We start from the raw sequence: 26,714 nt of genomic DNA on the forward strand, positions 1-26,714 counted from the left end.
GCTTCATTTTTGTTAAATTTAAAAATTGGGGTGAAAATGATTATCATCACTAGGTCCTAGAAAAACTTGCTAAGTATACTGAGTCTTTGCTATTGCTTCACTTTTTTGTACATTTCTCTTTTGCTGTGCTCTAGGAACAGTGACCTTGGAGTCTTTTGGCTGTTGAACTCCTTCCACTCTTCCACCCTGCTAAAGTTTTATCTTAACCCTCTAATCAAAAAATCTTATCCTCTTCATCTGTTATCTTTATTCAGTAGAATCACATTTCTCTAAATTAATTTATAAGCATGGTGAATAATGACTCTAGGCTCATATTTTTTAACTGTATTAAGTACTAATAAAAACAAATTCCAATTTTTATAAATATTTTTTGTTAAACTTGCTTAGCATGAGTCTCACAAAACACTTAAAATAATGTTTAACCTTTGTTATGAATACGTGAATCGTCTTCAGAAAGTTCATGAAAACAGCACATTATCTTTTCATTTCATTTTTGAAGTACCTTTATACATATTTATTATAGTAGTTTATAAATAGTAGAAAAATATAAGGAAAATATACATCATTATAGATAAGTTTAAAGAAAATAAAAATCTATATCCCTATCACCCACCCAAAGCTAAAGACTTATAGGAGAGTTTAATTCTTTTTTTAAACTCAAATTTAAAATTTTTTGAAAAGATTTATTTATTTATTTTGAAAGTTACAGTTACAGAGAGAGGGAGAGGGAGAGAGACAGGAATCCTCTATCTGCTAGTTCACTCCCCAGATGGCTGCAACAGCCAGGGGTAGGCCAGGCCAAAACCAGGAGCCAGGAGCCAGGAGCTTCTTCCAGATCTCCCATGTGTGTGCCAGGGGGGCCCAAACATTTGGACCATCTTCTGCTGCTTTGCCCAGGCCATTAGCAAGGAGCTGGATTGGAAGTGGAGCAGCCAGGACATGAACTGGTACAGATTATCCTCTAGGCCACAGTGCCTGCCCCTTAAATATTTTAAAATTAACCTTTTATTTTGAGATAATTGGGGATTGATGTTCAGTTTTAAGAAATGACACAGAGATCCTGTGTACTCTTTACTATTTTATCCCAGTGATAACTTCCTGCAAAATATTACAGTGTCGTAAAGATATTAACGTTGATACAATCAAGATACTGAACAATTCCACCACCACAAAAATCCCTCTTGTAGCCCTTTGCTAGACACCCCACTCTCCCCTATGCTCATCCTGGCTTCTGGTAGTAACTAATAAATTCTGATTCCTGTGATTTTGATATTTCAAGAATGTACAAGTGGAATCACAGTATGTTTTTTCTGGGTCTTGACCATTTTTACTCAGAATAACTCCCTGGAAATTCATCCAATTTGTATGTATTAGTAGTCCATTCTCTTTTATTGCTGAGTAGTATTCCTTGGTATGGCTGTACCACAGTAACCATTTGCCTGTTGAAGAACATCTGTATTGTTTCCAGCTCTATTATGAATAAAGTTTCAATGAACATTTATATTTAAGTTTTTGAATGAAAATAAGTTTTCATTTATCTTGGGCTAAATGCCCAAGGACGCAGTTTCTGGGTCTTAAGGTGGTTGCGTGTTTAGTGTTACGAGAAGTTGACAGTTATTCCCAGAATAAATAGAATATTGACATTTCCACCAGCAATGTATCATGACAAAAGCTTGGATTATTTTAAATAATTGTATTTGACCTGGTTTGTGTTTTTATATTTCTTTTAGAATTTACATTTCTGATATTCTTATAATTCATTGACCACAAAACTTGTCCATTTTCTTTCATTTCTATTCTTAGCTAATCTTTATATTTCATGCCTCCTTTATCTTACCCTATCGCCAGTTTTTTTGTATTATACCTGTAATTATTAAAGTATGACAAAAATCAACTGAATAACATTGTTAGGTATTGAGATTTGTGAAGGGTGTGTAAAGTTTTAAATTAAATAATGAGAGCACAAGACAAGGAAGCCATGATCATTTAAGTTTGATGCTGAGATACATGGCAATACTATTTACTTGTGGTAGAAATAGCACCTTATCTTAAAAAAAAAAAAAAAGAAATAGCACCTTTATTTATGTACTGTGTCAGCATACCTAAAAGGCTTTCACATGCATTGTTTGTATATATAGTTTCACAATTAAGCTGAATGCCCTGTGTAAATTAGAAGGATCCTGGAAGTTTATTCATGTTATTGTGAAAGGTTAATTTTAAAAAAATGAGAATTTTCTGCTTACATCTTTTTACCTACAAACATTTCCACATACTTTCAAAAGCTGCTGTGTTTTGACTACTTTGTGCATCAATAACCCCATGACTTTATTCTAGTTTTATGCTTATTAGCAGTACTACTGTATTTTGATTCTTAAAAATTTCGTTGAAAATGTTATATTTTAGAAATAATCAATGCCGGCGCCGCGGCTCAATAGGCTAATCCTCCGCCTTGCGGCGCCGACACACCAGGTTCTAGTCCCTGTTGGGGCACCGGTCCTGTCCCGGTTGCCCCTCTTCCAGGCCAGCTCTCTGCTATGGCCAGGGAGTGCAGTGGAGGATGGCTCAAGTCCTTGGGCCCTGCACCCCATGGGAGACCAGGAGAAGCACCTGGCTCCTGCCATCAGATCAGCGTGGTGTGCCAGTCGCAGCGCGCTACCGCGGCGGCCATTGGAGGGTGAACCAACGGCAAAAGGAAGACCTTTCTCTCTGTCTCTCTCTCTCTCTCACTGTCCACTCTGCCTGTCAAAAATTAAAAAAAAAAAAAAATTAAGGGCTAAGAGAATCTATATTTAGTGTGAGGATGACTTTTATTAACTATAGGCCTAAAATATAACCTTTTTTGCCTAGTCGACATACAATTAAGAGTTCTACATTGATTTACTCATTTTTTGTTTCATAAAGTATCTAAAATTATAATCTAAATATTTTTCCTTCTTTTTTTTAGATCAAAGCTTATACTCAACTTAAACTTTCAGGTCTTTTGCCATCTGCATATTGGATTGGACAAGCTATTATTGATATACCCTTATTTTTTGTTGTTCTTACTTTGACGTTAGGAAGCTTATTTGCATTTCATTATGGATTATATTTTTATGCTGTAAAGTTCCTTGCTGTGGTAAGTTAACAACAGTTTACTTGCCTATTTATAGGTAAAATGTTTATAAACATATCAGTTGGCTAGTTGGATAATTTGGCTATTTTGTTTTTTAAAGAATATAGAACCAAAGTCGATTTAATTATTGTGTAGAATACATTTAATCAATTCAGTTTATGTGATTATGAGCAATTTATTACAAAGCAATAACTAACAGCATTTAAGAATGATATTGAGGTTATCTTTCATGTAGATGACCTATTGTGTACTCTGGAATAAATAAATATTTTCCTTTCTTAAAAGTCATGACTATTTCTATGCCTGGACATATTTTCACGAGGAGGTAGTTCTTTTATTCCATAACCTAAAATATGGCTTAAAATATTAAGGAAGCATCTGGTTCATATTCTTTTACACATATAAATTACTTATAATAGACCCTTTCATTGAATAATTTTTATGAGTAAAAAACAGAGATAGATGTTGTTAGTGTTAAAATTAAATATTAGTTTTTCCAAGGTTCTACTGACCTTATGCATTAATTTCTTCTATATAAAATAACAAATGTTTGGATAGCCTCGTTGCACAGTGTGTTAAACTACCACTTGGAATGCCTGCATCCCATGTTGGAGTGCTGATTTGGGTCCCCACTGTGCTTTCTTTGATCTGGCTTTCTGCTAATGCACCCTGGAACCGGGTGATGGCTCATGTGCTAGGGTCCTAGCCACCCACATGGGAGACCCAGGCTGAGTTCCTAGCTCTTAACTTCTTGCTGGTCTTGCCCTAGGTGTTGCAAGCATTTGGGGAATAACCCAGTGGATGAAAGATTGCTCCTTTTGTGTCTCTATGTCTCCCCCCCCCCACCCCGATCTCTGTCACTCTTCCTTTTGCATACTTGAAAATAAATAAACATTGTAGAAATAGCAAATGTCTTTAAACTTTGTAAAAATATATTCAATGCTATGTATTAAAATAGTAGCTAATAAATTGATATTAACCAGATATTATTAATCAGATATACTTGTTTTTACAACAAAATAAAACATTTTATAATATAAATAGTATTAAGTTTAAATGACTTATTCAAGACTGTATTAACAATAAATTAAAAGTGTGGTTTTTATTGATTATTAGACATATGGATAATATTCCCTTGAGTAATCACAGTTTCAGTTTTTAGAACAATTTTGCAGAATCAAATCAAATTCCTTAACATTTTAAGATAACTGGGATTTTATATCATATATATTGCTGTCTACTCACTTTTGCATAATAATAAACATTTCTGATTTACAGGTTTTTTGCCTGATTGGTTATGTTCCATCAGTTATTCTGTTCACTTACACTGCTTCTTTCACCTTTAAGAAAATTATAAATACTAAAGAATTTTGGTCATTTATCTATTCTGTGGTAAGTCATATATTTCAGTTTTTCATAAGTTTATTTAATTCATGAACTCTTTCATAATAATACTCAAAAATATTACATGTCTTTTGTCAATATAGAATTTAGATAGAAAACTGGTAGTATGTTTTTGCAGACATGCTTTTCTTGTGTCATCTCTTCCTTGAAGGAATGATATTAGAAGCATTTAACAACTGGCATTCATAAGGATACCAGCTACAAACAACTGGTATCAGCATACTTACAGTTCCCAGCTAAGTATTGTCTCTGTTCCCATGTTTTGTTTAAAGGATTAAAAATGTAGTTAATTCTGAAGCACCAATTTACAAATAAGATTGTATGAAATTTGTACAAACTTTGTCACTTGTTTTCTCATTTTTTTTCTTTAGACAGCATTGGCTTGTATTGCAATCACTGAAATAACTTTCTTTATGGGATACACAGTTACAGCTATTTTTCATTATGCCTTTTGCATAGCCATTCCAATCTATCCACTGCTAGGTTGCCTGATTTCTTTCATAAAGGTAGGTCTGTTTGGTATTTTAATGTTTTAAAAGTATAAACAAATACTGCCTAACCTTTGATGTCTTAGTTCTGGAGCTGAAAAAAAAAATGCATCAAGTTAATTGCTACTACTTGGGTAAGTCTTATTAATCCAGCAATTTAAATTACCTTGGTACTTTTCTAGCATATGTTTAAACTTTAAATTCTATGTGTATTACTATGTTCTTGGTAAAAAGCCTATGTATATTACATGCTTTTGATGCTCAAAATGAGTATAATTAGAATTTGGTTTCAGTCATTTGTTTCTAAGAGTTTTTCAGGTATTAAGAAATGTATTACACTATAAAGAGATGAGACAAAATGAAGTGTAAGAATTTTATTTTTTTATTTTTATTTTATTTATTTATTTATTTATTTTTGACAGGCAGAGTGGACAGTGAGAGAGAGAGAGAGACAGAGAGAAAGGTCTTCCTTTTGCCGTTGGTTCACCCTCCAATGGCTGCCGCGGTTGGCGCGCTGCGGCTGGCGCACCGTGCTGATCCGATGGCAGGAGCCAGGTGCTTCTCCTGGTCTCCCATGGGGTGCAGGGCCCAAGCACTTGGGCCATCCTCCACTGCACTCCCTGGCCATAGCAGAGAGCTGGCCTGGAAGAGGGGCAACCGGGACAGGACCGGTGCCCCGACCGGGACTAGAACCCGGTGTGTCGGCGCCGCAAGGCAGAGGATTAGCCTAGTGAGCCGCGGTGCCGGCCTAAAAGTGTAAGAACTTTTTACAAGGAAAAACAAAGAAAAACATAGTAGTTTTACTAAGACTGGATACTTGAAATAAATTTCTGTGTTATTAGGGAAAAATAAATTTTGAATTATTGATTTGGAATTACTAAATATTGATTAATTCTATTCTCTAACTACCCCACCCTTACCTTTGTTAAGTTTTTGCTTTTGTTTAATAATCTACAGCAATTCTTACAGAAATATTTGGAGGCAGGGGAGATTTTAATTCAGATATAAAACATAGTTTAATTAATGTGAATCGCTAACTTACTTATATAGATGTTTGCTGAACAAAACATGTATTTTTCCATTTTAATCCAAATATTTCAACATATCACAGCATATACACTGAAATGGATTTTTGTCTCAGGTTTCTTGGAAGAATGTACCAAAAAATGAGGATGCCTACAATCCATGGGATAGGCTTTTGGTGGCTGTTATATTGGTAAGAAATGACAAAAAGTTCTTTTTTGTGTTAGCATGTTACTTTTAGAATATTTAGTTGTATGGTTTTAACTCTTTAGTTTTTATCCTGCTGCATAAAAAGAAGCTGCATAAAAAGTCAAGTGTATTAATGCTGGGTGGCTGCATAAGCAACATGCGAAGTTTTCAGAGGAAGAAAAATATGTTAAAAGTTATTTTACTAAAAATAATTCTAGCTAGCTTTATATTAAAATTTTTTTAAATTATCTTTACTACACAAGCATAAAAGCATTGTGATTATGCTTTTGGAGAGGGTAAGGAGGCTAATGTATGTGGTCTTGATTCTGCTGGCAAAGGTAAAAAATGATGATTCAGTGTTGAGCTGTAATCTGTTCTTTTAGCCTTACCTGCAGTGTGTTCTATGGATTTTCCTCTTACAATACTATGAGAAAAAATATGGAGGCAGAACAATAAGAAAGGACCCATTTTTCAGGTAAGCTCTTTTAAAAATTTTAATGTTTTAGCATATTTACAGAATTATATAACGATCACTGTAACAGTTTTTTTTTTTTTAAAGATTTATTTACTTATTTGAAAGAGTTACATGGAGAGAGAAGGAGAGGCAGAGAGAGAGAGAAAGAAAGAACAGTTTTTTTTTTTTTTAAAGATTTATTTATTTAAAAGAGTTACACTGAGAGAGAAGGAGAGAGGCAGAGAGAGAGAGAGAGAGAGAGAGAGAGAGAGAGAGAGAGAGAAGTCTTCCATCTGCTAGTTCATTCCCCAAATGACCACAGCGGCCGGAGCTGAGCTAATCTGCAGCCAGGAGCCAGGAGCTTCTTCTGGGTCTCCCATGCGATGCAGGGGCTCAAGAACTTGGGCCATCTTTTACTGCTTTCCCAGACCTTAGCAGAGAGCTGGATGGGAAGTAGAGCAGCCGGGATTTGAACCGGAGGCCATATGGGATGCCAGCACTGCAGGCAGCGGCTTTACGCGCTATGTCACAGTGCCAGCCCCCCCATGACAGTTTTAGAACATTTCCAGTACTCCAGAAATAGAATTTTCTTCTGTTAATAGTCAGATTCTCCTATCTCACTTTCCATGCTTCAAGCACTAGGTAACCTCTAACCTACCTTCTGTATTTGTCAGATATGTCTATTCTGAACAGTTATTATAATTGGAATTATACAATATGTTGCCTTTTTTTGTCTGAATTCTTTTACTCAGTGTACTTTTTTTTGTCTTAAAATGTATTTTCGCAAAGTTAATGTATTCAATGAATATATATACTATATATAGATTTAGATACTTCCCATTGTGCTTACTGCACATTAAGTGCTTTAAATATTCATATGCTACATTTTAAAAATAGTTTAAAGAAAAGAAACATGTTCTGAAAAAATTAAGCCAAAAAAGACCAATGGCTTTCTTACATACTTCAGAAATACTTACTTTTCATCATTATTGGAACATTATTTTAATGTCAGAAAATCATATTCATTAGAAAACACTATACAATTATTAGAATTTGGCCAATATAATTAGTATCTAGTATACAGTTTTACACTTATTATAATGTTTGAAAGGCTCATTATGTTGCATCATGTAGCAGTGCTTCATTACCTGTGAGGGTGTTTTAGTGTTAATATTGCATTGTTAAATATCTGTACCACGCTTATGTTTTTGTCAGTGAGTTTGGTTTTTTTGGCTTTTATGAATACTGTTTCTGAGAACATTGTGTAGATGTCTTTCTGTGGACATGTGTTTTTCATTTCTCATCAGTGGATTCCTAGAATAGGATTTATAGATCAGAGCTCTGTGTTTAACCTTTTGTGGAACTGCCAATCTACTTTCTAAAATGGTAGAACCATTTTACTTCCACTTAGGAATGTCTGAGAATTCTGTTTTCTCCACAACCTCGTCATTGCTTGTCATTTTATTTTAGCCATTGTAGTATATGTGTAGTCGTATACTATTGTGATTTTAATTTGTATTTCCCCGATGATTCATGATGTTGAGCACCTTTTCATGTGCTCGTTGTACATTTTTTTTTTTTGTTTTTTTGGTTTTGTTTTTCGAGAGCAGAGTTTCAGACAGATCTTCCATCTGCTGGTTCGCTCCCCAAATGGCCGCAAGGGCCAGACCTGGGCCGATCCGAAGCCAGGAGCCAGGAGCTTCTTCCAGGTCGCCCATGTGGGTGCAAGGGCCCAAGCACTTGGGCCATCATCCTCTGCTTTCCCAGGCCATTAGCAAAGAGCTGATCAGAAGAGGAGCAGCCGGGACTAAAACCAGTACCCATATGGGATGCCAGTGCTGCAGGTGGAGACCTAAACTACTACACCACAGCACCAGTCCCCTCATTAGCTGTTTTTAGATCTACTTTTGAGAAATGTCTATTAAAAGCCTTCACACGTTTTAAATATTGTTGTTTGTCTTTCATTTTGTCTTTGTCTACTAGACCCTTTAACTAATTGTAATCTTTAACATGATTGACTTACTCTCCTTATACTTGTCTTTTTGTACCTTTGTTTTCTATAATGTCATCTCCTATTTGCCTCTTTACTTTTCTTCCTATTCAAAATTTCCTTCTTCCTCTGCCTATCCTTAAAAATTGTATTCCTATGTATTCTGACTTCTGCCCCCTATATCTACTGCTTCCAAGCAGTTCCATTAATACCCAAAGCTGTAAATTCTTTTAGAGTCCATATTTTTCTTCCTTTTATCTTTCTGTGGAATTATATCTGACACATACTAGTCATAAATGATATTGTTGAATAAATGAAGTTAGATGATATCATTTAAATGCTATTTTTCAGTGAAGAATATCAATTGTAATTCTGCTTTTCAGAGATAACCCTAGATCTGATGTTAGTATATTTCTCTAATTTTCCTCTTTGTAATGTCTACATTTCTTATAATTTTAATTATTTGAAAATCTGTCCTCATATGTTTAGAAACCTTTCAACAAAGTCAAAAACCAAGAAGTTTCCAGAACCACCAAACAATGAGGATGAAGATGAAGATGTCAAAGCTGAAAGATTAAAAGTCAAAGAACTGATGAGTTGTCAGTGTTGTGAGGAGGTAATTAAAAATTTAAAATATTTTCCTTTGCACAGATAAATCTGAAAAAATCTCTCTTGCAAAAATATTTTGTCTACCTTGGGATATTCCATCATTTCAGTCACAATGAAAATGCATTTGTATAATTATCATGTTATTAATAAATGTATTCTGGTGATGTGAATATGAAGAACAGCTTGTCATGAAATGACAGGTATCTTTTTTCCCTAATTAGAAACCAGCCATTATGGTCAGCAGTTTACATAAAGAGTATGAAGACAAGAAAGATTTTCTTCATTCAAGAAAGATTAAGAAAGTGGCAACTAAATACATCTCTTTCTCTGTGAAAAAAGGTGTTGTCGTTTAATTATTTTTTTCTTAAATAGTTTTCCAGAAGAATAGTTTTTGTATTTATTTTTATTATAATTATTTCTTTCAATTCCTTTAGGAGAGATTTTGGGACTGCTGGGTCCAAATGGTGCAGGCAAAAGTACAGTTATTAATATTCTGGTTGGTGATATTGAAGCAACTTCAGGCCAGGTATGTCATACAAGGGTATGGGATTTATTGAATATGATTCACATTTTTTTTTAAAAAAGATTTATTTATTTTTACTTGAAAGTCAGAGTTACACAGAGAGAAAAGGAGAGGCAGAGAGAGAGAGGTCCTCCATTCGCTGGTTCACTTCCCAATTCAACAGCCAGAGCTGTGGCGATCTAAATCCAGGAGCCAGGAGCTTCTTCTGGTCTCCCTTGTGAGTGCAGGGGCCCAAGCACTTGGACCATCTTCCACTGCTTTCCCAGGCCTTAGCAGAGAGCTGGATCAGAAGTGGAGCAGCCAGGACTTGAACCAGCGCCCATATGGGATGCCGGCACTGCAGGCTATGGCTTTACCTGCTACGCCACAGCAATGTCTCCAGATTTACATTTTTAATTTAGATAAATTAATGCTAAATTAGGATTTTGATGCTCAGATTTTCTGTATTATAATAATATTCATGGTGAGATTTTCATGCACACATGCAGATATGTATGTGTATGATATTTCTGCTTTTGTAATTATTACGTGCATAGGTAATTTGTGTACCAACTTAATGGAAAACAGTTGTGTTAACTTCAGGAGATATGGGAGCTAGTCTTGATCCTGCTATCAGCTTATCTTTGATTATATGTGTATCACTCCCTGCTTTGAAGAAACTTCACAATACTTACCTGTCTGCATTTCCTGTTTCTTTTGCCTTACTAACTTCAAAACCAGGCACACTGACTTACTGCTTTTCTGGAATATGCCAGGCATTCTTTGTTTTTTCGCCTGAGCCATTTCCTATATTGGCTGTATCTTATGTCCTAGAAATTCAAGTCACTAAATTCACTTATTCCTAGTTTCAAAGATCATTGTACAGTGAGGCAATTTTCTAGTGAAATTTTTTAGTGAAAGTTGTATTTTTCTTTCCTATCCAATGCTACATTAAAATCAACCTTTCTAGCTGTGTCACTGAACTGTGACTTAGCTATGTCCTTCCATCATCACAAAGGATTAAAACCTGACATGACACTACACAGGCGATAGGAAGGGATTTGAATTAATCCACTTGCCTCTTCATAATGTAAATCAAGTGAAAATACTTAACTGAAAATTGGCTTGTATCTTTATAGGTATTTCTAGGAGAGTATTCTTCAGATGCAACTGAAGATGATGATTCCATTAAGTGTATGGGTTACTGTCCTCAGATAAACCCACTGTGGCCAGATATTACATTGCAAGAACATTTTGAAATTTATGGAGCTGTGAAAGGAATGAGTTCAAGTGACATGAAAGAAGTCATAAGCCGGTAATATAATTTTCTTCAGATCTATTTTATTACCTGGAGGAAGTTTTATAGCTCATATATTAAAATTTTCATAACAAGCATTTCTGTAGCTCATGATTTCCATAGAAAACAGCCATTACTTTTACAAATATTCTTTACAAAATTGTAACAGCTATGCAACTGAAAGGCATTTTTCCATTTATAATTGTTAAGGATATACCATTAAATGTATGAAACTTGAAGTAAATCATTTTATGAAGAGCTTAATTTGTTTAAAATAATTTAAATTGGTGATTTTTCTTGTCTAATTATAGTAAGTTAACTTAGTAACTGTTCTAGAGAAAAAGATGTCAGTGATTATACGTAGTATATATATATATTTAGAATGGTACACTAATTTTGTGCTGTCAATTTTGCAGAATAACAAATGCACTTGATTTAAAAGAACATCTTCAGAAAACTATTAAGAAACTACCCGCAGGAATTAAGCGAAAGGTACTTTTTGTTATGCAACAAGTACATCTATATATTACTGATAATTTAATACTTTTTACTAACTTGATAGGATTCTATATACTGAATTATTTTAGTCCACCGCCATTCTTTTTTTTTCCATCTAGTTGTGCTTTGCTCTAAGTATGCTGGGAAATCCTCAGATTACTTTGCTAGATGAACCATCTACAGGTATGGATCCTAAAGCCAAACAGCACATGTGGTAAGTGTGATACTGAATAAATTTGTGACATATATCATAATGTAGAAAAAAGCATTATTTATTATTAAACATTACTATTATTAAATATTATTAATTAAATATTAATATTTAAAGCATAGAATAAAGGAATATTTCTTTTATTTATAGTTTTATATTAGTTATATGCACATCTTGATTTAGAATCCTAGTAAATGATACAATAATTAAATATTAGATATTTAATTTCTAGATATTTCTTTAAAATTTATATTTTCATGAAATGTTTATAATATTTTCTATGAGTATATTTCAGAATGGAAGTAAATGTATGGCTATTACTAAAATAAAGAATTCTGCTTCCTGAATAGTTTTTAAAAGTTTTCTTTGTAGTCATTTAACATATGTTTTATGTTTCCCATAACAATATTGCTTTGAATTTATCTTGGAACTCTTTCTAATAATTCAAGGTATGAAATAATTAAACAATTCTTTGAACTTCAATTTCTAGGTCTGTCAAATATAAGGTTTGCTTTATATGAATATTAAGCTTTCCTTATGATTCTATGGTTATTTTTAATTTAAAAATATTTTAATTAAATTAATTTGATGGGCATGTAAATATTATAATTATTTACAGAGTATCATGTGATGTTTCAGTACATATATATATCATGTAGTGTCCAAACAGGGAAAATATCTCTGTATCTTCAAACTTGTAATATTTCTATATGGTAAAAACATCTGAAATCCTGTCTTCTAGGTTTTCTCTGAGGGGTGGGGACATCCATCCTTCAGGTCATATAAGTCCAGTGAAATCCTTTGATCTGTTCCTGCCAAGGCAACCACAGGCAAGACAGAGTGAAATAAGCTGGACACAGAAAGACAAATATCACATGTTCTCCCTTATATGTGGGAGCTAAAATTAAAAAACAGAAAAAAAGTAAAAAGAAAGCAATGCTTATTTGTATAAGTATTACTGTAAATATAGTTTTGTCAATCTTTTTTTTTAAGAAAGCTTATTTAATAAATATAAATTTCATAGGTACAACTTTTGGAATATATCAGTTCTTCCTCCCATACCCACCTTCCTACCCCAACTCCTGTCCTACCTTTTATCCCCTCTACTATCCCATCCTTCATTAAAATTCATTTTTAATTATCTTTATATACATAAGATCAACTCTTTACTAAGTAAAGATTTTAACAGTTTACACCCACATAGACACACAAAGTATAAAGTACTGTTTAAAGACAAGTTTTACCGTTAATTCTCAAAGTACAACTCATTAAGGACAGAGGTCCTACATGTGGATAAGTGCACAGTGATTCCTGTTGTTGATTGAACAATTGACCCTCTTATTTATGACGTCAGTGATCACCTGAGGCTCTTGTCATGAGCTGCCAATGCTATGGAAGCCTTTTGAGTCCACAAACTCCGTCAGTATTTATACAGGGCCATAAGCAAAGTGGAAGTTCTCTCCTAGCTTCAGAGAAAAGTGCCTCCTCCTTTGATGGCCCGTTCTTTCCACTGGGGTCTCACTCACGGAGATCCTTTGTGTAGATCATATGTTGCCCCAGTGTCTTGACTTTCCATGCCTGAAATGCTCTCATGGGTTTTTCAGCCAGATCCAAATGCCTTAAGAGCTGATTCTGAGGTCAGAGTGCTATTTAGGGCATTTGTCATTCTATGAGTCTGTTGTGTGGCCTGCTTCCCATGTTGGATCATTCTCTCCTTTTTAATTCTATCTATTGTTATTACCAGACACTTATTTATGTGATCCCTTTGGCAATTAATCCTATCTATATGATCAGTTACACACTTAATATGCATATGATCACTTTAACATGTAAGATGGCGTTAGTACCTGCCAACCTAATGGAATTTGGAGTCTTATGGCAAATTTTTAGCTTTACCCTTAGGGGTAAGTCTGTGGGAACGGATGCCAAACTGTACATCTCCTCCCTCTCTTATTCCTACTCTTATATTTAATAGGGATCAATTTTCAATTGGATTTAAATACCTATGAATAATTCTGTGTTAAGTAAAGAGTTCAACCAATGGTATTAAGTAGAAAAAGAAAATATTAAAAAGAATAAAATAGTAAGCTGTTCCTTGACATGTCAGGACAAGGGCTGATCAAGTCATTGCTTCTCATAGTGTCCATTTCACTTCAGCAGGTTTCCTTTTAGGTGCTCAGTTAGTTGTCACAGATCAGGGAGAACATATGATGTTTGTCCCTTTGGAACTGGCTTATTTCACTCACGATGATGTTTTCCAGATTCCTCCATTTTGTTGCAAATGGCCGGATTTCATTTTTTTTTAACCGCTGTGTAGTATTCCATAGAGTACATATCCCATAATTTCTTTATCCAGTCTTCTGTTGATGGGCATTTAGGCTGATTCCATGTCTTAGCTATTGTGAATTGAGGCAAAATAAACATGGAGGTGCAAATAGCTCTTTTATTTGTTGATTTAATTACCTTTGGGTAAATTCCAAGGAGTGGGATGGCTGGGTCAATGATATGGCTATATTCAGATTTCTGAGGTATCTCCAAACTGTCTTCTATATTGACTTTATCAATTTGCATTCCCACCAACAGTGGATTAGTGTGCCCTTTTCCCCACATCCTCGCCAGCATTTGTTGTTTGTTGATTTCTGTATGAAAGCCATTCTGACTGGGGTGAGGTGAAACCTCATTGTGGTTTTGATTTGTGTTTCCCTGACAGCTAGTGATCCTGAACATTTTTTCATATGTCTGTTGGCCATTTGAATTTCGTCTTTTGAAAAATGTCTAAGTCCTTGGCCCATCACTTAACTGGCTTTTTTTTTTGTTTTTGTGGAGATTCTTGATTTCTTTGTAGATTCTGGTTATTAATCTTTTTATCAGTTGTGGAGTTTGCAAAGAATTTCTCCTGTTGGTTGCCTCTTCACTTTCCTGTTTCTTTTGCAGAACAGAAACTTCTCAATTTGATGTAATCCCATTTGTTAATTCTGGCTTTGGCTGCCTGTGCCTCTGGGGTCTTTTCCAAGAATTCTTTGCCTGTGCCAATATCTTGCAGGGTTTCTCTGATGTTCTCTAATAATTTGATGGTGTTGGGTTGTAGATTTAGATCTTTAATCCATGTTGAGTGGATTTTTGTGTAAGGTGTAAGGTGTAAGGTGTAAGGTAGGGGTCTTGGTTCATACTTCTGCATGTGGAAATCCAGTTTTCCCAGCACCATTTGTTGAAGAGACTGTCCTTGCTCCAGGAATTGTAAACCAGAGTATTTTTGCTTTTTATTGGTTGAAGTTTTTATTTGGTGGAGCATTAAGCCCTTGAATGTAATGTAAATGAAAACTATGTCATCTCAAAAATACAAAAACGAAATGGAGAGAGGAAAGGAGGGAGACAAAGAATATCATTATATTAGTCTGTTGTGTGGCCCGTGTGTCAAGGCTGGTACTGTGCACAGCAGGTTAAAACCTCAGCCTGCAGCACTAGCATCCTCTGTGGGTACCAGTTCGAGTCCCTGCTGCTTCACTTCTAATCCAGCTCCCTACTAATACACCTGAGGAAAGCAGCAGAGGATGGCCCAAGTCCTTGGGCCCCTGAACCCACATGGGAGACCCGGAAGAAGCTCCTGGCTTTGGTTTGGCTCAGCTCCTGCTCTTGCAACCATTTGGGGAGTGAACCAGTAGATGGAAGAGCTCTCTCTCTGTCTCTACCTCTCTGTAACTCTGCTTTCAAATGAATAAAAATAAATCTTAAAAAAAAATTTGGGCCGGTGCCGCGGCTCAATAGGCTAATCCTCTGCCTGTGGTGCCAGCACACTGGGTTCTAGACCCGGTCGGGGGACCGGATTCTGTCCCAGTCGCTCCTCTTCCTGTCCAGCTCTCTGCTATGGCCTGGGAGTGCAGTGGAGGATGGCCCAAGTCCTTGGGCCCTGCACCCACATGGGAGACCAGGAGAAGCACCTGGCTCCTGGCTTCGGATCAGTGCGGTGCGCCGGCCGCAGCGGCCATTGGAGGGTGAACCAACGGAAAAGGAAGACCTTTCTCTCTGTCTCTCTCTCTCACTGTTCTCTATGCCTGTCAAATAAAAAAAAAAAAATTGTGTCTATGAACTATATTGAATCTGTTAAAAAGTAAAGCAAACTAAAGAAAAAAAATAAAAATAATAAAATTTTAGACTCATTAAAAATAAATAAATAGGCCGGCGCTGCGGCTCACTAGGCTAATCCTCCGCCTTGCGGCGCCGGCACACCGGGTTCTAGTCCCGGTCAGGGCACCGATCCTGTCCCGGTTGCCCCTCTTCCAGGCCAGCTCTCTGGTGTGGCCAGGGAGTGCAGTGGAGGATGGCCCAAGTGCTTGGGCCCTGCACCCCATGGGAGACCAGGAGAAGCACCTGGCTCCTGCCATCGGATCAGCGCGGTGCGCCGGCCGCAGCGCGCTACCGCGGCGGCCATTGGAGGGTGAACCAACGGCAAAAAGGAAGACCTTTCTCTCTGTCTCTCTCTCTCACTGTCGACTCTGCCTGTCAAAAAAAAAAATAAATTAATAAATAAATAAATAAATAGAATTAACAGGCTAATTTTTAAGTTGGTGATTTTGTATGGCCTCAAATGATGTATAAATATCCAAAATGCCCTTGGTAGAAAAAAATGTTTACCCCCCCCAGCTTTAGAGAGAAATATACAGTACATTAACAGTAGTATACAGTATATTAACAGTAGTCATCCTACTGTGTAATCAATCCCCAGAACTTCTTACTTTTACCATCTGTAACTTAGTACTCATTAATCAGTTTTTCCCAGTCCCTCCCTGCTTTCTTCTCTCCCTAGTGTCTGGAAACTACCATTATACCTTTAATTTCTATGAGATCCCCTTTTCCGATTCTGAGATTATGTGGTACTTGTCTTTCTGTGTTTGGCTTATTTCACTTAATGATCTCCAGTTTCTTCTGTATTGTTACAGATGACAAGATTTCAATCTTCTTTATGGCTAAGTAGTATTCATCATTCATTCATTGTGGATGGATGCTTAGGTTGTTTCCATTTCTGACTGTTATGAATAGTGCTATAATAAACGTGGGAATGCAACTGTCTCTTTGACATTCTGATTATATACTTAGTGGGCTTGCCTTAGTGCACTTGCTGGATCATTTGGTAATTCTCTCTCTCTCTCTTTTTTTTTTTTTTTTTTGAGACACCTCCATAGTTTTCCACAATTGCTATACTAATTTGTAAGCCACTTGTAAGGATTTCTTTTTCTCAACATCATTGTCAGCACTTGTTATTTTTTGTCTTTTTGATGATAGTCAGTCTGTACTGAAGTGATGTTACCTTGTGATTTTGATTTGTATTTCTCTGACCATTAGTGATGTTGAACATTTTCCGTGTGCCTGTTGGCTACATGTATGTCTTCCTCTGAGAAATAGCTGTTTAAAAACATTGCCCATTTTTAATTGTATTGTTTGGTTTTTTGTTTTGTTTTGTTTTGCTGTTGAGTTTTTTGGGTTCATATATATATATATATATATATATATATATATTCTGGGTATTAACCCGTTGTCAAATTATTTTCCCTCTGTAGGTTGTCTCTTCACTGTTTTTTTCACACTTTTACTGTGCAGAAGCTCTTCAGTTTGATGAGATCCCATCTATCTGTTTTTGCATTTGTTTCCTGTGGTTTTGAGGTCTGATAAAAAAACTATTGCCTATTCCAATGTCCTGAAGCATTTCTTCTGTGTTTTCTTCTAGTAATTTAAAAGTTTCAGCTCTTATACTTTTATACTTAGCTCCTGAATTCGATTTGAGTTGGCTTTTGTACATGATGAGGGATAGGAATCTAGCCTCATTCTCTTTAAGTAGATATTCTATTTTCCTAGCATCATGGATTGAAAAAAAACTATCCTTTTGGCAATGCATGTTGTTTGCACCTTTGTAAAAGATTAATTGGCAGTAGATGTGTGTTTACTTCTAGGATCTCTATTTTTATTCCATTGGCTTATGCATCTGTTTTATGCCAATACAATGTTGTTTTAATTACTGTAGCCTTGTAAAGTCTATTAAAGTCTACCTCCTGCTTTGTTCTTTTTGCTCAAGATTTCTTTGGCCATCCGGGGTCTTTTTGCGATCTTATACAAATTTTAGTAGTGTTTTTTCCTAATTCTGTTTAAAATGATACTGGTATTTTAATAGGGTTTGCATTGAATCTGTAAATCACTTTGTATAGTTTCTTCAGTGACTATGAGATGTCTTTTCATTTGTTTTTGTCCTCTTTAATACCTTTCACCATTGGTTTATGGCTTTCATTGTAGAGCTCTTTCACCTTGCTAATTAAGTTTACTCTTAGGTATTTTATTTTATTGTAGTTACTGGAAATTGCTTCCTTGTTTTTTTTTTTTTCCCAGATAATTTGCTATTTTGTATAACAGTGCTACTTATTTTTGCATGTTGACTTTGTATCCTACAACTTGGCTGAATTTCTTTATTCTAACAGCTTTTTGGTTGAGTCTTTGGGGATTTATATATATCATGTCATTTTCAAATAGTGACACTTTGGGGCCTGCACTGTGGCATGGTGGATAAAGCCCACCTGCAGTGCTGTCATCCCATATGGGTGCTGGTTTGAGTCCTGGCTGCTCCACTTCCAATCCAGCTATCTGCTAATGTGCCTGGGAAAGCAGCAGCAGATGGCTGAAGTGCTTGGGCCCCTGTGCCCATGTAGGAGACCCAGAGGAAGCTTCTGGTTCCTGGCTTCAGATCTGCCCAGCTCTGGCCATTGAGGCCATTTAGGGACTGAACCAGAAGACCTCTCTCTCTCTCTGCCTCTTTGTACCTCTCTGCCTTTCAAATGAAAAATCTTTTAAAAACAAACAAAAAAATAATGACACTTTGATTTACTTCTTTCTTATTTGGATGCCTTTTATTTCTTTTTCTGGCCTAATTGCCTGGCTACAACTTAGAATACTGTGTTGACTGCAGGTGGTGAAAGCTGGTTTCCTTTTCTTATTCCAGATCTTAGAAAGCCTTAATAACATTTCCCTATTCAATATGATGTTAGCTGTTTGCTTGATAGATAGAGCCTTTATTATGTTGAAGTACATTACTTCTATACCTACTTGGTTCAGAATTTTTATTATGAAGGGATGTTGAATTTTATCAGTTGCCTTATCTGCATCTATTAAGATGATTTTTTGATTTTTGTCCATTATTCTGTTGATGTCCTGTATCATGTTTATTGATTTGCATTTGAAGCTCCCTTGCATCACTAGGATGAATCCCATTTGACCATGGTGAATAAATATTTTAATGTGCTATTTATTGATTTTACTTTCTAGTATTTTGTTAAAGATTCATACATTCATATTCATCAGGGATATTTGCCTGAACGTTTCTTATTTTGTTATGTTGTTTTCTGGTTTGAGTATGATGGTGATGATAGCTGCATAGAATGAAGTGATTGAATATTGCTACTCGTTATTGGTTTGTTTAGGTATTCTCTTTTGTCACAATTCAGTTCTCTTAAGGTGTATGTGTAAAAGAATTTGTCTGTTTCTTCTAGATTATCAAATCTGTTGTAAAGAATTTATTTATTTTCATTAGCTTCAAGAAATTTTAAAATTTCCTCCTTAATTTCTTCTTTGATCTACTGGTTTTGCAAGACTAAGTTGTTTAATTTGCATGTATTTATGTAGTGTCTAAAACTCTTGTTGATTTCTAATTTTATTGCATTATGATAAAATATACTTAATATGATTTCTGGTTTTTAAAATTTGTGGAGATTTTTTTTTAAAGATTTTATTTATTTATTTGAAAGGTAGAGTTACAGACAGTGAGAGGGAGAGACAGAGAGAAAGGCCCTTCCTCTGTTGGTTCACTTCCCAAATGGCCGCAGCAGCTGGAGCTATGCTGATCCGAAGCCAGGAGCCAGGAGCCTCCTCCTGGTCTCCCATGTGGGTGTAGGGGCTCAAGCACTTGGGCCATCCACCACCGTTCTCCCAGGCCATAGCAGAGAGCAGGATTGGAAGAGGAGCAGCCAGGACTAGAACCGGCGCCCATGTGGGATGCCAGTGCCGCAGGTGGAGGATTAACCTACTGTGCCACGGTGCTGGCCCCAAGTCTTGTTTTATAAGCTACCATATTATCTGTCCTGGAGAATGTTTCATGTGCTATTAAGAATAATATATATTCTGTAGCTTTTGAATAGAAAGTTGTGTAGATGTCTGTTAGTTCCAATTGATCTGGGTTGCAACTTAATTTGGCTTTTTTTGTTGTTGATTTTCTTTTCTTAAAGATTTATTTATTTATTTGAAAGGTAGAATTAGAGAGAGAGGGAGAATCACATCTTCCGTCTGCTGGTTTAACTACTCAAATGACACAATCGTCAGGGCTTGGCCAGGTCAACACCAGGAGCCTGGAGTACCATCTACGTTTCCCACATGGGTGGCAGGGGTCCAAGTACTTGGATCATCTTCTGCTTTCTCAGGCACATTAGCAAGGAACTGGATTGGAGTTGGAGCAGCAGGGACCTAAACTGGTATTCATATGAGATGAGATGCCATTGTAGGTGGCAGCTTAACGTGCTGTGCTACAACTCCAGCCCACTTTGTTGATTTTCTCTCTGGTTAATAAATCCATTTCTGAGAGAAATATTGAAGTTCTCCACTTTTATTATATTGGAGTCCATCTCTTCATCTAGGATTGTTAAGATTTGCTTTATGGAACTGGTACTGTGGTGCATCCCATGGGCACCAGTTCGGATCCCAGCTGTTGCACCTCTGATCCAGCTCTCTGCTAATGTGCCTGGCAGGGCAGCCATGCTTGGGCCCCTGCACCCACATGGGACACCCAGATGAAGCCTGGCTCCTGGCTTTGGCCTGGCCCAACCCTAGCCTTTGTACCGGCCATTTGGGGAATGGACCAGGTGAAAGATCTCTCTTTCTTGCCTTATCTCTTTGTAATTCTAACTTTTAAATAAATAAATAAATCTTTAAAAAAGATTTGCTTTATATATCTGGGTACTCAGATTGGCTATTTCCTCTTGGATTTGGAACTCTATCATTATATAATAACCTTGTCTTTTTTTACTGTCTTTAATTAAAGTATTTTATCTAAGTGTGGCTACTCCTGCTTTCTTTTGCATTCTGTATTTCTTATAACATAAAAAGATATCAGTTTTTACAGTTCATTAATTATAATTTTATTCCTTATAAACATTTGAAATCATGAAATTACTTGACATTTTACAAGCTTTTAAAACTAAAGGAAAGTGAATTTGAATAGAAAAATCATATTTGGACAGGATATAACAATTTATATTTGGTAAGTTTTAATTAACCAAATTAAATAATAGAATATTTAAAAACCTAATATCATTAACAAACATATATTCTTTTAAAATTTTATTTATATTTTTCAGGCGAGCAATTCGAACTGCATTTAAAAACAAAAAGCGAGCTGCTATTCTGACCACTCATTATATGGAGGAGGCAGAGGCTGTCTGTGACCGAGTGGCTATCATGGTTTCTGGGCAGTTAAGGTACTGTCTAAACAATTTGCGTTTAGGGAATGAGAGTAGGAAGTATATTTTGAATGTTGTCTTTTCCAAAACTTACTATATGTTAATATAAATGTTAAAAAGTGTTCCCTGGGCTGGTGCCGCAGCTCACTAGGCTAATCCCCCACCTGCGGTGCCGGCACCCCTGGTTCTAGTCCTGGTTGCTCCTCTTCCAGTCCAGCTCTCTGCTGTGGCCGAGGAGTGCAGTGGAGGATGGCGCAAGTGCTTGGGCCCTGCACCCGCATGGGAGACCAGGAGGAAGCGCCTGGCTCCTGGCTTTGGATCGGTGCAGCGCACTCTGGCCATGGCGGCCACTTGGGGGGTGAAGCAATGGAAAAAGAAAGACCTTTCTCTCTGTCTCTCTCTCTCACTAACTCTGCCTGTCAAAAAATAAAAATTAAAAAAAAAAGTGTTTCCGTATTTGAACTTTTGTGACAGCTTTCTACAGAATTACTTGGAAGTATTGATTTTATTCCAAAATATAGTTACTTTGCATTTGAAATCAGCTTAATTATTTGGAAATTTGGAATGTTAATTTCAGAGCTGATATTTTAGAAAATTGTTAGGTACTGTATTAGGTTATAGCACAATGTAATGTACACTTTCATATTTACATAAATAAATGAATAAATAAATGAATCTGGGAAAAGAGGCTAATACTCCTTACACAATGATTCTAAGTAAAAATTTGTAGATACTATCCCCTCCAAGAGGGGAAACATAATCTCCAACCCCCTAGCTTTAGCTTGGACTTTGCCAGTTCTAAAGCATATAGTAGTAGAAGAGAAAACACTAACTTTACAGTTGAGAAACCTGCCAAAATAATATCTTAATTAAATACTGTTGTGTGGTTGTCATTGCCCCTGGATATGCAGTGATAAGAAGGATACTTCAGCCATGTGATATTCCCTTCAAGACTCTAACCCTTGAATAATCATGTGAAAAACATCAGACCGTGATTGAACAGCATTCTACCAAAACACTTGACAAGTACTTCCAGAACTGTGAAAATCACAAAAAAGAAGGAAAGAGTAAGAAATTGCTCCTTACCAGTGGAGACTAAGGAGGAGGCATGACAGCCAAGTGCAAAGTAGAGCAGAAAAAGGGCACTAGTGGAAACTATTGAAATCCAAGTAATTCTGTAGTTTATGGTGATACACCAGGGAGGTTTACTCAGTGTTGAAAAATGCCATAGTAATATCTTAATATTATGTAAACTGAAATTGGATGAGGAGCCTATGAGGATGCTGTGTTATCTTTGCAACTTTTGTATAAAAGTATTATAAATTCCAACCTAAGTTTTTCTAAAAGTTGGTAGACATTGAAGTGAGAAATCATTTTTTGAAATTGTTATGCCATTTTGTGTGTGATCTTTCCTTTAAAAATTAATTCAGATGTATTGGGACAGTACAACATCTAAAGAGTAAATTTGGAAAAGGCTACTTTTTGGAAATTAAATTAAAGGACTGGATAGAAAATCTAGAAGTAGACCGCCTTCAAAGAGAAATTCTGTATATTTTCCCAAATGCAAGCCGTCAGGAAAGGTAAAGAAAAATTTGGATTATTTATATTTTCTGTAGAACAATATAAATAATAGGTTACAGGATTAAGAAAAATCCTTTTATCATTCATTGGCTGTATTTGTATCTATATGCACATCTTAAATTAAAATACTGTATTAATACTGTACTAGTGAAGTCTGATGAGTGGAATTTAAATCAACTTGGTATTAGAATTTTAAATATTTGGTTGTATTTAAACTTTTTAAAGTTCTCATTCAGTGACAATGATAGAAGTCACTTTATTATTTTGTATTTTACAATTTTTACATTTTTATCCAAATACATATATATTGTTAGACTTTAATTTTGAACTCTAGAATTTTTGAATTTTAGCTTAAGAGTAGAGTAGTAGTAATGTTTAAATTTTCTTATGTTTTATTTTTCAGTTTTTCTTCTATTTTGGCTTATAAAATTCCTAAGGAAGATGTTCAGTCTCTTTCACAATCTTTTTCTAAGCTGGAAGAAGGTACATTGTATTTGGAAAACATTATAAGATAGTTCTCAAATTAAAAAATAATTATATTTTAAAAGTTCAGAATTGTCATCTCAGTTTGAAATGTAAACTATGGCAAATAGAATTTTATTCATTTTATTTAAAATATAGATAAATGCTAATTCTGAATGGATTTTGCAAATCAGCTATATTATGGTATAAGGTGTAAGCCTTTTATATTCTTCAGTTCACATCATCAGAGTTTATTATTGTTGCATCTGTGAAAAAGCTTAATTATATTAGCAGTCATTCATGCAACAGGAACATTGATTTCCTTGAATCCTTACTTTGTACTAGGCCATAGAAGCAGCAGCAATATCAAAACTGTGCTTATAGCAGGAAAGAAACAAAGAATTCATACTGCAGTAGAATGGGTTACTCCCCAATGTTTTCAAAGAAGCCTATTGAATGTTAGCATTTTAAGAATAAGTCATGGGTAAGAAAAATACATGCCTGTGATGGCAGTGGAGAAAGATAAATTCCTTGATGGGGCAAGTATTCATGTACAGTTATTTTATGACATATATAAACTACGAACAACCTGTGTTTATATGTAAGATTTATACCTTTCAAAATAATTGTAGGATTTTTGTTTTTATTGTGTGAATACTAAATATAAAAAATTACCTGATACAGCACATATTTGTGTCATAGCTATGAATTTATGTATTGCTCTTGTTCTTTTTTTAAATGTTATTTTTGTGTCAGTAATGTATATATTGGCAGAGTTTCTGCTTTCTTAATGACTTCTTTATAATTGAAAAACATCTGAATTATTTAAACAGAATTAAATTAAAGGAATGAATGGAGAACCAGAAATTAGTTATTAGGTTGTACTGCAAGGTCTGACAGAATTGTAAAAAAATTTTATAGAATTATAATCAGAATTCACATTCCAAGTCAGTAATTAAGAGCAAGCTTCCATGGAGTTGTGGAGGAATGGGAGACAGAGAGCAGATATCAAAAAAATAAAAATAGGGCTGACGCCATGGCTCACTTGGTAAATCCTCTGCCTGCAGTGCCTGCATACCATGTGGGCTCCGGATTCTAGTCCTGGTTGCTCCTCTTCCAGTCCCGCTCTCTGCTGTGGCCTGGGAGGGCAGTGGAGGGTGGCCCAAGTGCTTGGGCCCTGCACCTGCATGGGAGACGAGGAAGAAGCTGGCTTCTGGCTTTGGATTGGCGCAGCACCAGCCATAGTGGCCAAGGGGGGTGAACCAACTGGAAGGAAGACCTTTGTGTCTCTCTCTGTCTCACTATCTGTAACTCTCCCTGTCAAATAAATTAAAAAATAAATTAAAAAGGGAGAAAATGAAAACATGAAAAAATAACAAGAAAGAAGATACAGGAGAAAAAGGTGAAATAAAATAAGGTCTTAGGGCTGTCAAATAATTGTCAGCATGGTGAAGAGAAAGGAAGCAACAGGAAAGTAACAGAGGTAGCTTCAAATTAAATGAGTTAACTTGAGATTTTTTTGTACAGAGATTGTTAGCCATATTAATAGTTGTTGCCATTTTATTCTCTAAAAATATTAATAAGTAAAATTTTATTTTTGTATTTTAATAGCTAAACATACTTTTGCTGTTGAGGAATATAGCTTTTCTCAAGCAACACTGGAACAGGTACTGTAAAGTTTAATTTTTAAAAATTATTTTGTAAAATTATTTAGGCTATATTGGACACAGATTTTGAACCAGAGACAAAACATAGAATAACCTTAAACTTTGTGTTATTTTAAAATTTTTTTATGTTCTCCATTGCTTATTTCTTTTAAGTTTTTAAAAAACTTTAAAATATTTTTATTTATAAAAGGTGAACAAAATCATTTATTTCATATATACAGATTTAAGAGCATGATACTACGCACTCCTCTCCGCCTCCCCTCACGCTCTCACCCTTCCTCCCTCTTTCTTTCTTATTTTTTCTTTTAATTTTTACAATGGCATACTTTCAGTTTATTTTATAACCACAAGCTTGACATTAGTCTTTTACCAATGTTACGTTTAATTGACAAGTTGTTTTATATATGTTTATGTGGTACAATATGTTTTTGTATCTATACATCTATTTATATATAATATACATAAGTATATTACATCTATACATCTATACATCTATTTATATATAATACATCTATATATAATATACATAAGTATATTACATCTATACATCTATTTATAGATAATACAATGTGGATTAATTAAGTCAAGCAAATTTCCATTTGCTTAGTTTTCACAGCTTAATATTTCCAATTTGGTAAAGAAAGTAAGTCATTAAAGTATTTATTAGAAGATCTGAAATTACATTATGTAAACATAAATTATTTTATGACAGTGCTACTTAATGTATTAATTTACTAAGCCTTTATAATAACATTCATCTTTGCATGTAATAAATGAAGATAACTCATTCTGTTTGTGTAATGTTAATGCTTATAGACCTTTTAGGATACTTACTAATTTAATCAAACATAGACTCAGGCTGTGATTAAAAGTTCTTAAGAGATAATAGAGATAGAGATAACTTTAATAATTTATTTCTTTTCATCTAGGTTTTTGTAGAACTTACTAAAGAACAAGAGGAAGAAGATAATAGTTGTGGAACTTTAAATAGCACACTTTGGTGGGAAAGAACACAGGAAGACAGAGTAGTATTTTGAATTTATATTCTTCAGTCTGCTTACCAAACTTATTTATTTAATCTTTGCTTTATTTCAACTTTTGTTTAAAAAGTTTGTTATTTGCTAACTAGCGAACCATGAAAGCACTTGGGACTTTGCTAAGCTATTTTAATTAATCTTTTGTGATTGTGTGTTTTTGTTTTCTTTAAATAAAACTTACATATAATTAATTGAACCTGCATGTTTATATCTGTAGTATATTGAACTGTAGTCTGTATGTCATCTTTTTTACCTTTCAGAAACAATGCATCTGAAGGATTAGTGGTTGAATAATTTTGAGTAATTATTTTTAAAAGTTTATGGTGTCTGACTTAAGTATATATCTTAAACTAAATAAAAATTGATAGATAAACAATATATTTAATAGCGATAAAGCAGTAAGAAAGATTCTTGCTTCTCCTTTTCAGTGTCTAAAAGATACTTAATGGAGATTGGCATCTTAAAAACTGAAGTATAAACATTAGTCTCAATGCAGAGGTTTGAGAGAAGTGGCATCCACTAGGTGGCAGTCATCAGTCATAGTAAATGAGACTTCTAGTAGATGATTTTAGATGTAGATAATTAGATATTTGAAGTTAAATTTCTTTTGCTTTTGGAAAAATTGAGTTGTTTAATGATTCAGATTATAGGAAGACTCTTCCTAGAGTATTGTCACGTAATATTCTGATTATTCGACTCTCT

At 35.0% G+C, this 26,714-nt stretch overlaps 1 protein-coding gene across 2 annotated transcripts in view; it reads left to right on the forward strand.

Moving 5' to 3' along the window:
- ABCA5 (ATP binding cassette subfamily A member 5) overlaps positions 1 to 26,203 on the forward strand; it is a 92,562-nt gene extending 66,359 nt beyond the window's left edge. For both annotated transcript variants that reach the window (XM_062216105.1, XM_062216106.1), the window contains 16 exons: positions 2,945 to 3,115; positions 4,391 to 4,504; positions 4,888 to 5,022; positions 6,146 to 6,220; positions 6,600 to 6,691; positions 9,150 to 9,276; positions 9,491 to 9,608; positions 9,704 to 9,795; positions 10,911 to 11,086; positions 11,485 to 11,560; positions 11,686 to 11,780; positions 21,164 to 21,283; positions 22,696 to 22,845; positions 23,250 to 23,329; positions 24,920 to 24,975; positions 25,905 to 26,203. In XM_062216105.1, the coding sequence (XP_062072089.1) occupies positions 2,945 to 3,115; positions 4,391 to 4,504; positions 4,888 to 5,022; positions 6,146 to 6,220; positions 6,600 to 6,691; positions 9,150 to 9,276; positions 9,491 to 9,608; positions 9,704 to 9,795; positions 10,911 to 11,086; positions 11,485 to 11,560; positions 11,686 to 11,780; positions 21,164 to 21,283; positions 22,696 to 22,845; positions 23,250 to 23,329; positions 24,920 to 24,975; positions 25,905 to 26,012 (1,785 nt within the window). In that variant the 3' untranslated portion in view covers positions 26,013 to 26,203. The remainder of the gene's footprint in view (positions 1 to 2,944; positions 3,116 to 4,390; positions 4,505 to 4,887; positions 5,023 to 6,145; positions 6,221 to 6,599; positions 6,692 to 9,149; positions 9,277 to 9,490; positions 9,609 to 9,703; positions 9,796 to 10,910; positions 11,087 to 11,484; positions 11,561 to 11,685; positions 11,781 to 21,163; positions 21,284 to 22,695; positions 22,846 to 23,249; positions 23,330 to 24,919; positions 24,976 to 25,904) is intronic.
- The last annotated feature ends 511 nt before the right edge of the window (positions 26,204 to 26,714 follow it).

This window comes from Lepus europaeus, chromosome 18 (genome assembly GCF_033115175.1).
Source record: "Lepus europaeus isolate LE1 chromosome 18, mLepTim1.pri, whole genome shotgun sequence".
NCBI lineage: Eukaryota > Metazoa > Chordata > Mammalia > Lagomorpha > Leporidae > Lepus > Lepus europaeus.